At 40.1% G+C, this 15,733-nt stretch overlaps 1 protein-coding gene across 1 annotated transcript in view; it reads left to right on the forward strand.

Annotated features, from left to right (window-relative positions):
- ABI3BP (ABI family member 3 binding protein) overlaps positions 1-14,922 on the forward strand; it is a 165,366-nt gene extending 150,444 nt beyond the window's left edge. The window contains exons 53-57 of the mRNA XM_050915143.1: positions 4,737-4,816; positions 6,297-6,326; positions 7,332-7,493; positions 11,410-11,523; positions 13,668-14,922. Of these exons, the coding sequence (XP_050771100.1) occupies positions 4,737-4,816; positions 6,297-6,326; positions 7,332-7,493; positions 11,410-11,523; positions 13,668-13,783 (502 nt within the window). The 3' untranslated portion in view covers positions 13,784-14,922. The remainder of the gene's footprint in view (positions 1-4,736; positions 4,817-6,296; positions 6,327-7,331; positions 7,494-11,409; positions 11,524-13,667) is intronic.
- The last annotated feature ends 811 nt before the right edge of the window (positions 14,923-15,733 follow it).

Below are 15,733 nucleotides of genomic sequence, written 5' to 3' on the forward strand. Positions count from 1 at the left end.
TCCAGTCCTCCTATTATGGTGAAAATCTCTCTTCACCTGCTTTCAGTGCTGCAATCTTACAGTCTTCTCCTTTTGCATGATTTGAAAAATGCAAGAGCAGCTGCGTCTGCCAAAGTTCCATGTGGAATAGCGATTTCATATGGTGGAAAAATATGCTCTGCACAGTAATTACTAAGTCAAGTCCATTTAATCTGTACAAGGACTTTTATTGTCTTACGCAGTTTGGGAGGATTTGGGAGGCCTAGTCTCCAAAGTTTGCAGGATAGCGATCTTATAGATGTTAGAGGTGTGACACGTGTTAGATTGCTGCATATATTGGGTAGCAGAGTTTTTGGCATCATAGGCACACAGATATAAAGATGGAATATGGACTCCAGTTTCTCATGAATAAGTCTAGCTAAGAGGTAGACATGGGATAATCATTATATAGCTTTCCTATTTCCCTTTATTAACTTTGCCCTACATACTTTCTTGAACCTCTCAGCATTTTTTTCCCCTCCCTTGTGGTTTGTATAGAAATGCATAAGATTGCAGCAGGTACCCTTTCTTCACCATTTTATTTTTATTTTTCTGATCTTTCACCTTGTCATGGTTTAACCCTAGCCAGCAGCTAAGCACCATGCAGCTGCTCCCTCACTCCTGCCTGCTCCCAGTGGGATGGGGAGGAGAATCAGGAAAGAAGGTAAAACTCATGGGTTGAGATAAGAACGGTTTAATAACTAAAGTAAAATATAATACTAACAATAATAATAATGAAATACAATAATAATAATAATTGTAAAGAAAAGGAATATAACAAAAAAAAGAAGAGGAAAAAAAAAGAAATAAAAAAAGAAAAAAAACAGTGATGCACAATGCAATTGCTCACCACCTGCTGACCGATGCCCGAGCAGCGATCCGCCCCTCCCAGCCAACTGCCCCCTGTTTATATACTGAGCATGACGTTCTATGGTATGGAATATCCCTTTGGCTAGTTGGGGTCAGCTGTCCTGGCTATGCTCCCTCCCAGCTTCTTGCACACCTGCTTGCTGGCAGAGCATGGGAAACTGAAAAATCCTTAACTTAGGATAAGCGCTACTTAGCAACAACTAAAACATCAGAGTGTTATCAACATTATTCTCACACTAAATCCAAAACCCAGCACTGTACCAGCTACTAAGAAGAAAATTAACTCTATCCCAGCCGAAACCAGAACACACCTGACACACAAAAAGGGAGACTTTAAATGTTTTTCTATGAAGAGAGCCACACCATGGCTTTAAAATTACAGTTAGATCTGTAAACTCTATCAAATCATGAGCTCAGTCTAACTTTTCCTTTCTCTCCCTTTCAGTTTTCAGTCAGCTAGTTACTTCTCTTCATCTCCAAAAGTGATTGTTTGTTGTTCTTGTACTGTTGCAGCCACTGCTATTGTTTCAGGATTGAATTTGGCAGAGGAAAGGAGCCTGTGATGCTTGGGCACCTGTAAAAACATCTACCACAAAACTGTAGAACCGTATATATTTTAGTTTAAAAAATTTCCTCTTTAACAGTATTAATAGGAGGCTCACCTAATTGACTAAGCTAAACTTTGGACATTTCTTTATTACTTTCCTTTTCTCCAATTTTGTTTATATGTTTACACGAGCTGAAATCTCTATGTGTAGATTTTAGTTCTTTATTTCAATCTTGCCATAATTTTCTGAACTGTGGTTTGATCTTTTGCAGAGATCGTAGTGGTCCCTAGACCACAATTTGAAAAACACTGCTTGGAAAATACTTAGTCTTCCGTTCTTGTTTTGGTCTTTTTATGGAGTTAGAGAATTGATGGGTCCAAGTTCATCAACTTAAGTTTTTTGGGAACAGGACTGTTTCCTATGAAGAATGTTGCCTGCTGCAACTCGAAGTAGGACATATCAGCTCTTGAGGACAATAGATTTGTACAAAAATCAGCAAAATACTTAAATTTGTTTCAAAATCCTCCACCAGCTTGTGATTTTCTGCCTGACAGAGGCATGTAAATCCAGCTTGCAAAATATGTGAAACCCCTACATATTCAGGTGAGATCCAGATATGCTGACTGTAGATCTTCATCTTTAGTTCACACTTGCCTGCATCATTACCTTCTGAGTCCCTGCAGCTGCCCAGTCCAGTTCCGTAAGGGCATTTCACCTGCTCAGTTTTTGTCCTTTCCTTGTAGCCAATCCTATGGAATCAAAAAACTCTAGGTCAGGAATCCTAGGCAGTGCTCTTCATATTTCCCTTTTGATTTCATACAAAGGGACATAAACAGATTATTATCATCCATAAGGTCAAACCATAAACTCTCAGCAAAGCAATAGAACATGCCATGTTGAGCTATCAATGATCAAAATTACAATAATGGCTCTAGATAAGGTGTTCCTGCTGTGAAGGAAGCAGGAAAACTTCTTTGGACTCTTTTAACTCTAGGCGTGCATTAATTTGTACATTGTCCAAAATGTATCTTCTAGCTAATACTTTAAAACACTCAACATATTAGCAAATCTTCATTTATGCTTCAGTGATTCTTCAGAAGGAGTCTCCAACTGCTCTGCTACAGTTCCGTGGATAACTATCTTTCCTACCAGATGAGAATACTTCTTGACCAAAAAAGTTACTCTACCACATGCCCAATGTGAATATTAGCTGCTCAGATCCAATTTTTAAAAGCATGTATTTGTTTAAACAATTTGAAGTTGATCATGATCATTTGAAGAAGATTTTGTGTCTAGAACTTATTATTTATTATTTGTTTAATGTCTCCCTCCTACAGTAGGGTAACATGAGTTGCTCAAAATGGTCTTGCAGCATGTTTGAATAAATGTTAAGATTACTCCAAATAGGCTTTTTAAAGCTCAAAACAAGCCCATGTTGCACTTAGAAATATCCACAAATTATCCACAATGCGTCTGTTCAGCTTACCAATCTTTATAAGTATTTCCCTTAAAAAAGAAAAGAAAACCCTAGAAATAAAGGCAATTGCTTATGTAAGCAATTTCAAAGTTAAATATTGTCTTAGAAGTACTGTGGATGGAAAACAGTTGCTTGGTACTGCATGATTGGTCCACTGAGGTTAATTAGCGAGCTATTCAGGTTTTGCAGGAGCCAAGAAGCAATGAGAGGTAATCCAAAGTTTGGATTGAATTATTCTGTCTCTTGTAGGGACTTACAAATGGAGTTTACAAATCTCCAACCATGCAGAGAGTGGTATGGGTTTTTTCTTTAGAAAATTGCTGTTTGGAAGCAATTTCAGCAATACATTACAATGCTATGTTACAGTCATGAGCTACCAAGTTATCATTGGTAAGTGATCCTTCATGAGTCAAGAGCTGGATGTTTAATTGCCCACTTCAGGGATTCTTATTTTGCTCTGTGTTTAGTCTCTAAGTTGGGGCCCATTTAGCAGGTCTACAGTCCTTTTGACTCATGGATCTCTCTTGCTGATGAAAGAGCGCTCTGTGTTAAGAGAGATTCACCATGTATGCACTCAAAGCATATGAAAAGTCTCTCTGTAGGTGGCATGGGTGGGACAGATTATTGCTTATAGCTCATGGGGAAGGCATGAAGAGGGTGCTGTTGACTGGGTGTATACATGCTACTCATCAGGGCGTTTTGGCATGGAGGGCATGCAGGTCCTAGAGGGAGGCGCTGAGCCATTGCTGTGCAGTGAGAAATTCCCAGGTGCTGCCAGCCTGGAGCCAGGAGAGCTGCGAAGTGACTTGCTGGGGTAGCGTGTGCTGGGAGGAAGGAAATAGAGTTTGTTCCTAGCTCTGCCCTTGATGTAAGATCTTAGCTGTGTCCAGTGTCCACCCTTGTAACTCTCCTTCCTGCCTCGTCTGTCTGGTGTCTTCTGTGTAACATTTTTAGGTTTGCAACTGTCTCTCAACAGCTGTTTACCTAGAGCTTCTAATTGAAAATGTACATTGCAGCTGAGCTGCAGTGTTAGAAGCCACCTTGTCTTGCCTGTCCATCACTGTTAATCAAGTATTGAAGGGTGGGAGAGGCTTAAGCAGAGGAGCCTGGCTTGGACTTTTTTCTTCAATCTCGTTCCGTTTTCATAGCACTGCGTTTGGTTCCCAACACAGCTGTGATGAAAAGAGATTATGAGATAACTACAGTACAGACTGGTGTTGTGCGACATTACTATGAAAAGATAAGAAAGAGACGCTGCACAGTATCTTTTCATTACTTCATATATTTACTATTAACATATATTCAAGCAATTGGATCTTTGCCTTGGCTGAGCTCCTGTCCTGGAAGACATGCCCTGTGTTTCATCACTGGCCCTGTCTGTCACTGTTGGTGGGCCTGAGAAGCATTGAAATGTGTTTGTGTTCTTATGAATGAAAAACGTGCAAATAAATAGCAATGATGTGCTTCACTCAATCTCTGCTTATCAGATTGCTTCTGACCTCACCTGAACTGCTTGCTCCCTTTGCCAGAACTGAAACTGCACGTGTGAGAGGAGACAGACTTAAACCAGTGGTGCATTAAATCAAACATTAATAGTATGTGTGCAAAGAATTATCAAAAGGACTGGTAAATTATGTGTTCAGAGAGGCCTTATACAGTTAGGTCAAAGAATGTCGCAGTGTTTTCAGAGCAAGAAATGAGGCCTTTTTGTTCTTCTCCAGGAGGTGAGTAGCACCAAGGTGTGTGTTGGCAGTTTGCTTGCTCCAGACTCTGAAAGAATGCTTGGTTTGCAAAATTTTCATATCTTCTATTTTATTCCCCAGTTATGAATTCCACGTGAAACCTAGAAACCCTCTTGGTGAAGGTCCAAGTAGCAATGTTGTGGCATTCAGTACTGAATCAGGTAAGAACTTCCAAAGGTCTGACCATCATTTACAGTGGCTCTAGTATCCATGTTTGTGGGATATATGAAAGGCTCTCTTGCTTCATTTTGCACATTTGGTCTTGCTCTTTATTATCTCCAGATTGGCTTTTTACTACTAAGAATGTTACAGTAGTGCCTGGAAGGTCAGCCTGAGATCAGGGCTATGTTGTGTTACGATGTAAGATGGCCTGATTGCCAGAGAAAAAAACAGGAGCACAGAAAGTTTGTCTGGTGTTCATTATGAAGAAAGTAACTTTATCCTTAGAGAAGGCTCAGTCATTTAAGATTAATATTCCTGACCTTTTTGTATCTATCAAACTCGTTAATGAGTTCTGGATGGGGAACATAAGGTTTTTCTTTGGGCTGGTGTGTTTATAGGCACTTTTGCTACCTGTTCAATAAGGCTGCTGTATAATAGTGGTGTCTTTTGGCTGAAACAAGGATTGAGAAATAGCAATTGGGAAAAGTCAATGTCCCAGTATGTCCTCTTCCTTCCTGTTTACTCTCCTGTGAAACTGTTAGAGAGGTGTGTACAAGCCTATATTGACCATTGGTTGGTTCCCAAGTTAAGTCCTATCTGACTCAGAGGTGAGAATCAGAGAGTGCCTTTGCTTTCCCTATTCCAGTTCCCCATGAGTCTAACTACAGTTGACTTGTTGACTTTATACACGCAAGATACCATCTTTTGTGTAGAAGTGTTTATTACTTTATAGTACTCAAGGACCACATAAAACACAAAATGGATTTAGCCTTTTCACAAGGTCCTTCTCAATCTGCGTTTTGAGCCAGGTGTAATAATATAATAGTCCTCATCCAGTGCTGTCACTGATGGATGAGAGCTTTGGCTGAGCAAGGGATTAGTCAGGGAGGAGTTCAGACTATGCCACACATATTTAAAAACTGTGAATACACTCTTTGTAATCCTAGATTGTTAAAACTGAAAAATGTTTATGCCAAGTGCAGTTTTCATGAATGCCAAGGCTTATGTTCTGTCTCCTATTTAGCTCGGATAAATTAAGCAGTCAGTTTTATTTTTTCTTAATTGCACATATCCATTTCTCGCTTTTGAGCTTTCATAGCCAAGTTTTGTGTGGCAAGTATTGCAGAGGGGTCCTTTTTATTATTTAAGTTTTGAAATTGAAATTTTAAAAAAGATGCAGTAGAATTGGGTTTTGCTGGTTACAGGTTTGAACTCTTGTTTTTACTAGACCTGTGTTTGATTGGTATTGTCCCATAAGTAAAATTTTTAAAAGCTCATTGATACTGTAGTTTCACATAAGAAATATATTTCTTTTAATTTAATTTAATACAAAAGTGAACTTTGCTTCCAAAACTCTTTCTGTTTCACAAATTACAGCTTATGTCAACTGTAGAAAATCACTTACCAATGCTTTTCCATTGAAATATTGGGAAAGTTCATTTTACAGTGTCTGATTAAATGTTTGTTTTCTTCCCCCAGCGGACCCAAGAGTGAGTGAGCCAATTTCAAGTAAGCCTTTTATGTGTAGTATAGTGTCTTCTGATTAGGAATTTTTTCAGAAATGAGATAGCATAATTTTATGAGGGGGATGGCTGTACTGCACCAATTAAATGAATTATGGAATCAAACAGCATTCACACATGATTTCACTCCTTCCACCCATACCCCTATGGTAAGGAATTCATGCCAGGCTGCTTGTTTACCTGAGCAGAACGCAATCAATGTGATGTGGTGCTCCCATGGCAGCTGGGATGGCTTCAAACCAAAGTACACAAATGAGCCAAGGACAGCCTCATATTTTCTCAGCCTTGTCATTAAAGCAAAAGAAAGCTCTGTAAAATGAATAAGCCACTCCACACTTTTTAAGTGAGTTAACAGAGCACAACTCAGAGGATACTATTTATCTGCCATTGTGTTTTAGAAAAATTTTCTGCTTCTGAAGGCTCGATCCAGCACTGCTTTAGGCCACTTACAAGACTCTTGCTGTCTTCGGTGGGAGGTGGACTTAGCTTTTGAAGAATAGCTGAGATCGCTCAAGCAAATTGGGCTGCTTTTTGCATTTGTAATGGACATCACTTTGACAAACACTGAGACACCATTTCTTTCCACATAATTCATGACACTTAATTTTTATGTGTATTTTTGTTAAATCACATACAGTTTGCTGCAAGTTGACTGTCCTGGCTTGAAGCCACTGAAAAACAGTGACTGTATCACACACTTTGTAAATGAGAGTTTTGCCGAGACACAGACATTGTCCCCCTAACAAGGTCCTAGAATGAGCTTATTCCAAACTGGCACCACACACGCAGAGCAGAAGCAGTTCACTGCATCAATCATATCTGCACCCTCTGGTGCTTCCCTGAAATATCTTGCATGTTCAAAATGTAGGTGACTGGTGCCATGGTGCAATCTGCTCCATCAAGGTTTCTAATTCTATTTATTTGAATATATTTGTCGTACATAATTTTGTATGCAGCATCATACTTCAGCCTCTTTCCTCCTCTCCTGCAGTGGGAAAGGATGCTATCTGGACTGAAATCCCATTCAATTCGGACACCTATTCAGAATGCAAAGGGAAACAATACGTAAAGAGGACTTGGTATAAGAAGTTCGTAGGTGTGCAGCTGTGTAATTCTTTGAGATACAAGATATACCTCAGTGATTCACTTACAGGTAAGAGACATTCAAATCAGTGTTGTCCACATTATACACTCCTTAAAGATATCATAGTTCCAGAACTAAGAGGTTTAACAAGACAAGCTCTGCTGAAGTGTGATCAGGTATGTTTACTCTAGTCCATGGACAGATTAATCATAAACAGTAATCTGCTTGTGCTCAGTAGTCATTAATGTGTTTGATATTGAATTTTCAGACTCAAGAGTTACTTCTCTGTGGTGATCATCTGATTTTAAGTACCTGTTAGTACCCTGGGGGTCATAGAGAAAATTGATAAAGATCAGGTCTCTGTCAGTGAACAGCATATATTATAAAGGTGCCAAATTTGTATTTAAAGGGTAGCCTGGAATAGTTCTTAATTAGAGGATTAGGACCTAATTTTAGACCAGGATTAGACTCAGTTATTCCCATCCCATTTGGTAAACATCTGGTTACTTCATTACTGTGAGGCTTCTAAATACATGACTTCAACTCTAGTCAACAGGCTTTACTCACCTGGTTTGACATTTTTGTTTTGTTTTCATGTTCCCCATTTTTGCTTATAATCTCTCCCCCCCCCCCCCCCCCCCCCCCCCCCCCCTTATGTTATGTTTTATTACTAGCAGCAGCCTCCTGGCCTTATCTTCTCAGGTTTTGTTCAGTGTCTTAAGGTCACTAGTGTGTGATATATTTCAGACCTGAATCAAGTGACACATGCTGTGTATAAGCTGGGGAAACAGCTTGTAAAAAGTGTTTTTCAGTTAGTTGATAGTTAAGCAGAACTTTGTGTCTCATGTAGATTGTACAAGCTGTATTTAGAAATATGTTAACTTCTTACAATCCAACCCAAGTTCCTGGCTTTCTTCTGCGTGAGGTCTTTTATCAGAGCTGCATGGACAACTCTATCACAATGGCATTCGTATGGCATCCAGAGCACAAAGAGTGTAATACAACTCTGTATGGGAAATGTCTTTTGAGTGCAAGTTAGGCAGGATGTTCATCACATTGGATTGAATTAACCAGGAGAAACTGTGGCTGAAAGAATCAACTTTCATAACCCAAAGTTGCCCCATCTCAGAGCTCAGCACCTCACAGGAGCAGGGCTCTGGTCTCTGTACGTAGGAAGATGGAAAGAAAAGAGCAGGGGAGTGCAGGGCAGCCCATGCTGATACAATTTTAAGCTGCCCGGCCTTGCACGGGGCACCATTCTCCCATGAGCAGACAAGGAAGGAAAGCCCTGTCTTTAATAGTAAGTACAATACCTCATACATAAATAATATCTTGGCAATTATGTGAATACAAGAGACTGTTTTGAACAGAGGTATCATTCATTCAACTGTTCCTGTACTAACCAGCTGTGATCAAATGACAAACACTGGCAATGAGGCAGCGTATCACAAAACCAGCCAGTAGAGGAAATAGCAGTGCTAATCTAGCAGGGCTAGACTTCAGCCTTAAATCAAGTGAATTAACACTGCAGTGAAAGCTACTTCAATCTTAGAAGAAAAGTTTAATATATCAGGAGCCCATTTTCCTATTTTCCTTAGCTTGTTTTTGTTCTTGCTGGAAGGGTGGTGATTTTACTTCGCTGGAGAAAGATGATGGTAGCCACATTGTATTCATTATGCTTGCTAAGCCTGGTTCTTGCACTTGAATTGTTACAACCGGTGCTGACCAGCTGTCACAATATTTGAAAGAATTGAAATATTTATGTAGAAGGAAAGCTGCTTTTCCCCTGTTTCCTAAGTGAGACTGTCATGGCACGGGCCTCTATATGAGAGTGAGAAAGTTTCCAATTTGAAGCCAGACTCTGTTCTGATGTGCTTCACTGTCACACCTTGTCTCATCATGCCCCCGAGGCCAGCGGAAGCGTATCTGCTAGCACCAGCCAGCTGGGCAACTTGTGCCCGTAGTGAAGGGCTGCGCTGAGGTCTGAGTTCCACTGTACGCTGAAAATATCTTCCGAAGCTTTGCTGTTTAAGCAGCATAATGATCTTGAAATTTGGGTGCCTTGTACAAATGCTGTTGTATAAGGCAGCCAACAACCATATCTTTGCGTGCTGGTTTTTAGCATGACTTTATACTTCTAGTGTTGCAGAATTCACAATGTATAAAACAAAGATGGTATCTAATTTTCTGAAGACCACCCATAAGGGAACACTGGGAAAAAAAAAAAATTACTTTATGCTAGAATTGCTGTCCCCAAAAGAGAAGGATTAATCTAGTCATTTGTTAGCTAAATGTTTTTAAGTATGTTCCTTTATTATGGAAAGAATTGAGCAGTAAGAATTTAATAGTCACTGAGAATGCTGCTAATTTATGTATAGCAATTGTTTGAATTATGCATAGGTTATGCTGTGGGCCAGAAGAGTATGTGTGTATCTGAAAGTTACTGTTCTTGTGTTAGCCATAAAAATATCTGTTTTATTCTGTCTCTCATGAAGAAAAACTGATCTACGTTACACATGCCAGGACTGTTCTATAAACCAGCATCTACTGCTGACCTCATTTAACAGTCCTCCAGAGCAGTCACTGTAGGCATTCCAGAAAAGCAGGCCACCTAAAAAAAAGTATTTATTGAAGGGAGGAAAAAAATAAATTCTAAGTGTGACCTTCAACAGCCATGGAAAAAAAAAATGCCGTTTTGGGCAGCCTGAATGTTCTTAATTTCAGACTAAAAAATTACTGAGAGGAACTCCCTCTGACGAGTTCTCCTACGGAAAAAACATGCCTGCAGCCAAAACTAGATAGTAATAAATAATTTTCTAAAGCTAGAGAAGAACTGCATGCACAGAGACCGTCCACTTGGAGGTGAGAATTTTTGGCAAAGTATTGATCATATCACAAAAATATAAGAAAGGGAGAATTTATTGGTAGGCTGCTCTTTTATTAATTGCACTCTAGGGAGCAGTATTATAAGCCACGTCATCAAATGGCCAGACTGGCACAAATTCAAGGCTACAGGACACCCAACATCTAATGAGTAACTGGACTTTCTGCTTAGCTTATACCTGAGTACTGAGCCTATTTCTAAATGCTCTCACCTTTCTTTTCAACCTCACAACCAAAGGTTGAACATATTAAGAACAAGTGCTGTGAAAGGAGTTTAGAAAAAATGGTAAGTTTATCTGAAAATATTTCCTGCCAAGGCTTGGGAAGAGAACGTAGCATGCTTTCCTCCATCTTCTGAACTGAATTTTACTAATGTCTTGCAAATCAAATCAGTAAGTAAAAACATCTCACTGTCAAAACTCCTTCACTGTGAGTCCTCTTGTTAACAGGATAAGCACAGCCCGTAACGTCAGCACACGCCGCATGGGGCACTTGAGACCTTGTTTTCTACTCAGTTGCAGTCAAGCGTCCTGTTAAGCAATCCTGCAAATACATACACGGGCACACTTCATGCTCTGGATAAGCAGTTACTACACCGAGGTCATCTATTTGTTAAAGGATATCACTTGCACATATGTGTTGTAAAAATATGATGATTTATAAAACAGGCCTTGGCTGTGTTATGAGGTGGTCTATAAAAACGTCTTTGAAGGTACTGGTGGTTTCCTGACAGGGAACCAAACCTCCCTTCCATTCAAATCACTAGCAAAACTTACCTCATATTTGATATAATCAGGATGAGGTTCTTGGTAATAACAGAATTTCACTTACTATATGAAATGTAGGGAGGAGAAAAAATACATTCAGGCATAGATTTTGGCCAGGAACGGGGCACTTTTGTCTACAGCCATGAGCGCTGTACTTGGAGTAGGCACATAGTGTTCAAATGACAGCTACAGATCCTGAGAGGAAAAGAATCGTAGCATTCACCTTGGCTTCCCCACAGAGCGAAGAGCACAGCCCATTGCCTCTGGTGGTTTTTGGAAATAGCCCTCACTAAACTCAATATGGATTTTCAACTTTTCTGCTTCTTTGCTTTCAGGAAAATTTTATAACATAGGAGACCAGAGGGGCCATGGAGAAGATCACTGCCAATTTGTAGACTCATTCTTAGATGGAAGGACAGGACAGCAGGAAGATCTACCAGTCAAAGATGGTAATTCCTTACACCTGTCCCTGTAGCAAACCTTGCCAATTCCTTTGTTTGTGTGTTTCTTTTTCCTGCCAGTGGATTCAGCGCCCACTGCTGGGGTGGGCAATGGAAAGGGACTACAGGCTTTGCAGGCAGAAGAGAGTCGAGAAGTTTTTGAAGATGAACAATGACTTATTAAAAGAAGGTTATGACTCAGGTTCTGTTAGGTAGTAAACAGCCCCTCTCCCGTTTAAAACGTTCCAACAGATTATTCACAGTTGGTATTACATATTTAAACCCAACCACAAATTCGAGTTTGCAGAGAGGCATGAAGTGTTACATTCAAACTAGCGAGGTTGATTTAAAGTGCAGTAAATCAGCAGTTGGGCATTAAACAGTTTTGTTTAGTGCTAATGAGAAACTAAGAAGTTATTACTGGAAAATATAATTCATGCTGCAGTAACTCTGTGTGCACTAATTTGAACCGGGTGCCTAGAATTCCAGTCTGGTCTAAGTGGGCATGGGACTGGATGTCCTAAACGCAGCTGTGACCTGCCTGGCTACTTTTCACATGTTGCTGAGGCTCAAGCATAAGAAAATTGTACTTCTGTCAGCTGAACTCCTGCCTTGCTTGTTTGCAGCAGTGCCAGGGTGAGGTATTCCATTCCCTTGTGGGGTAAGAACGCATGCTGTACTGATACACGCCTGCATGCTGGGTGTGTCATGGAATATTTTACTGAGGAAAATATCAAAATGGTTTTCAGTACAGTATCAGTGTGTTGACCAAACCTTCCTGAATGCAGTGCTTCATTTATAAAACACCTTACAGAAGTACAGAAATGCGTCAAGGTAGGTGTGGGAGATTAAAGTGTAAATCTTTCACAACTTTTTCCGAAAACAAAGTAGGTGAACAATCTGAAAGGTGTTTGCTGATGTGATTTTTTAATTTTTTTTTTTAAACAGGGCTTTGCTTTTCCTTTCCCAGTCAGTGTTGCCTATTTGTAAAGGTATTTTGTTTATATAAGGGATTGTCTGACTCCAATTTGGCGTTGCCAGGACGGCAGACCTTTCAGTTGTATCAGATTCACTTTTTAAAAAAGATTTTATAAATTCAAAAAAAACCTTCTACATAAAAAGCTCACTATCTCAGCTTAAAAGACATTTTAAACCAATTTGTTTTCAGCAACTGGATTTAATTGAGTGGATTCATGAGCTACATTCATTTTTAGTTTAAAAAAACCCCAAACCAAACACAAAAAAAAACCACAAAGAAAGAAACAAGAAAACCCCCCACCGTTCCTGTAGCTTGTATTTCTAGTAAATGAACTGAACAGAGGAAAGAACAGACAGATTGTCCATCACTGCGCAGCTCCTCCCTGACTGTGGCAAGTTGGGTTCTGTTCAGACCAGAATTAACTACATATATTTGACCTGAAGCGCAGGGAGGGAATCATGACTGCTGAGGGGATCATGACCGCTGTTATTAGTTGCAGAACAATATTTTGTGTGTCTGTGTGCGTGTGCGCACGCACGCGCACACATACATGTCTGATGATCAGGCTGGATTCAGCACTAATTGCTCACTTCAATTTTTAACTTAATTGTTTGAATGGGAAGCATGCGCATTGTCATACAGAACAGACTGCAAGCAGGAGGTACGATCTTTTGCTTGGGGATGGGGAGATAGTGTGAAATATCCCCAACTGTCAAGTTTTATTTAGGTTCACTGCGGTGTTAAGGCTACTGCAGCGGGGACCAGTTAATCACCGTAACTTTGCAAGGAGGAACCGCCTCCTGTTTAGAGAAGACCCCAGCAGCAGCCAGAGGGGGGGAAGGAGGGGGCACGGGCCTCGCCCTGCCAGCACCATCGCTGCGTGGGCGCTGGGAACACAAGTCTCCAGGGCAGGCAGGCTGGCTTCACCGCTCCTGCTCTGGGCTGCAGCAATCCCAAGCGCTTCTGCTTTTGTTTGAGTTGGGTGGACAAATGCCAGCTGTTTCAGAGTGCTGATCGATGGCGGGGCAGCAGACAGACCTGTTTGTGGCAGACGGGTTAACAGCTTAGCGACTAGTTTAGCCGTTAATTGACTTGTATACAGGCTTCACAGGGAAATGAAGGGAAGGTACTGTCTGAGGGCTTCATGCACACAATACTCTGTTCTCTGTTCCAGGATTTTTCCGGGCAGTTCGTCAGGAACCTGTCAAATTTGGAAAAATAGGCGGGGAGACTCACATTAACTATGTTGGCTGGTACGAGTGCGGAACATCAATACCTGGGAAATGGTAGATGCGACATGAACTTGGTGCAAAGGCCCAGCACTTACCACCCCCGCCCGACTGCCCAACGCAGGCTCAAAGATGGAAATGTTTATGGTATGCCTGGCACTTAAGTAAGTTTGCTGATGTGCAAGGGTTTATACAAGTCTAATGCCAATACTGCATTAATTGTGTAATAGCGTAGGCTGCTTACTGTAGTTATCCAGTTTTACCAATTTGTTTTTAGATTTAAAAAATCCCAAACAGGCTAGGGACGTGTTGTAGGATAATGTATAGGGAAGCTGGCTCCCTATTCTTGAGGTATGGTTTATATGGTTTTAAAAGATACGGTGTGTGTATATTATTTATCACAATGTTGTAATAAATGTTGAAGGCACAGTTATGGCAGAGTTGGTCATGGAAGGCAACATGCGTTAGTTTTTAAATATTCACTGGTCTTCTTATAACGTAAGTGCCATAAGCTACCTGTCCAGACAGATCTGTAATGTCTCCCCAGTCATAAATTATAGAAAAGACCCTACAATTTTTAATATCCTGCAACCAGTAAACTTGAAGTGCTTTCTCCTTACATGTACAAACAGTTTATACTCCTGCCAGAACGCTGAGATAGGTTGCTATACGTGCAGCTTTAAATGATCAGGTTAGTGGTTTTTTTCCGTGTTTGTTTTCAAATGCTTCAGCTCCAGCAAAACAGCATGTTCAGCCTGTTGCTACGGCGTCAGAGCCACTGCCCATGAGCTTGGCAGTGGCTGGCTGCTGGGTTTGGTTTCCTCCAATTAAAGCAAACAGGTACACATGTACATGGAATAAAAAAATGAAACTGGCTCCACTGCTGTGGCTTTTCATGAAAATGTAGTTTTCAGAGACTGACTTACTGCTTCAAAAGCCAAATGTACGTACAGTGCAGGGGGACTTGGAAAGATAAAGGAAACAGGGAAAAAATAAGCTACTTAGAACAGCGCAATCAGGTTTATTTAACAAAAAAAAAAAAATGGTTTAAAACATTGTTCATTGGGGACAAAGGGGAAATAGTGATAACTGAACTTTAAAACTGCTTTACAGTAATTTTGATTAAAACCTCTCCCAAAGCTACTTGTTGTACTGCTTGAACATTTACGAACTAAATAAAGAGATGTAGTTTTTTTTAAAGGTGTTATTCATTACATTACTAATGTATTGAAAAAAATATGAACAGGAACACCCAGATATATATATAGTAGAAATAGTCATTTACAGAAAATGCCTTATAAAGTACATTGCAGGTACACTGTACTCCTAATAAAATATTTTTTAATCAAGTGTTTTTCTTAGTGTTTTACGTGAAAGCAAGTATTAGTTTCTGTGGCAAATGCTATTATTTCAGGAAGCAGTTTGTTCTGAAACAGGCACATGCTAAATGGTGTGATGAACGCCTGATGTGTTAGGTCTGACGAGAGCGCGAACAGCAGGAGTTACAGCTATGGCTTACTGGGTAGCGCGGCTGACGTGGGAGCAGCAATGTTTAAGGATGCTGAAGGCAGGAATATTTTCACTCACTTTATTTCCTAATTTGTCTTTATGAGAGTTCAAGCAGCTTGCTCCAGTTCACTTTTTTTTTATTCCCTACTTAGTTTTATGTATTCCTAGAATCCATAAGATGGAAAATATTAACAGCGAATGTTTTGCCCTCTGCTGTTATATGGTCTATTGACTTCGTTACAGCTCTTGATCTGCTTTTTCTTGGCTCAAGATCAAGTCACTAGAATTGCACTCCCAAGCTTTTCTGGGTGGCAAAGAACCTGTGGAAAATTGTTCCTTTTTAAGAGTTCTTTTTTAAAAAATACGTATTTGGCTTAAATTTTCAGGTAATAAACCAATTCTCCCCCTGCCCTTCTTAAAAGTGAAAGTGGTAAGGGGCTCTAAGATTTTATGTATTGGTAAAAGGTATTCATTTGGTAGAAGGGTTACTTGGCAATTAACA

The sequence above is a fragment of the Gymnogyps californianus genome, chromosome 1 (genome assembly GCF_018139145.2).
Source record: "Gymnogyps californianus isolate 813 chromosome 1, ASM1813914v2, whole genome shotgun sequence".
Lineage (NCBI taxonomy): Eukaryota > Metazoa > Chordata > Aves > Accipitriformes > Cathartidae > Gymnogyps > Gymnogyps californianus.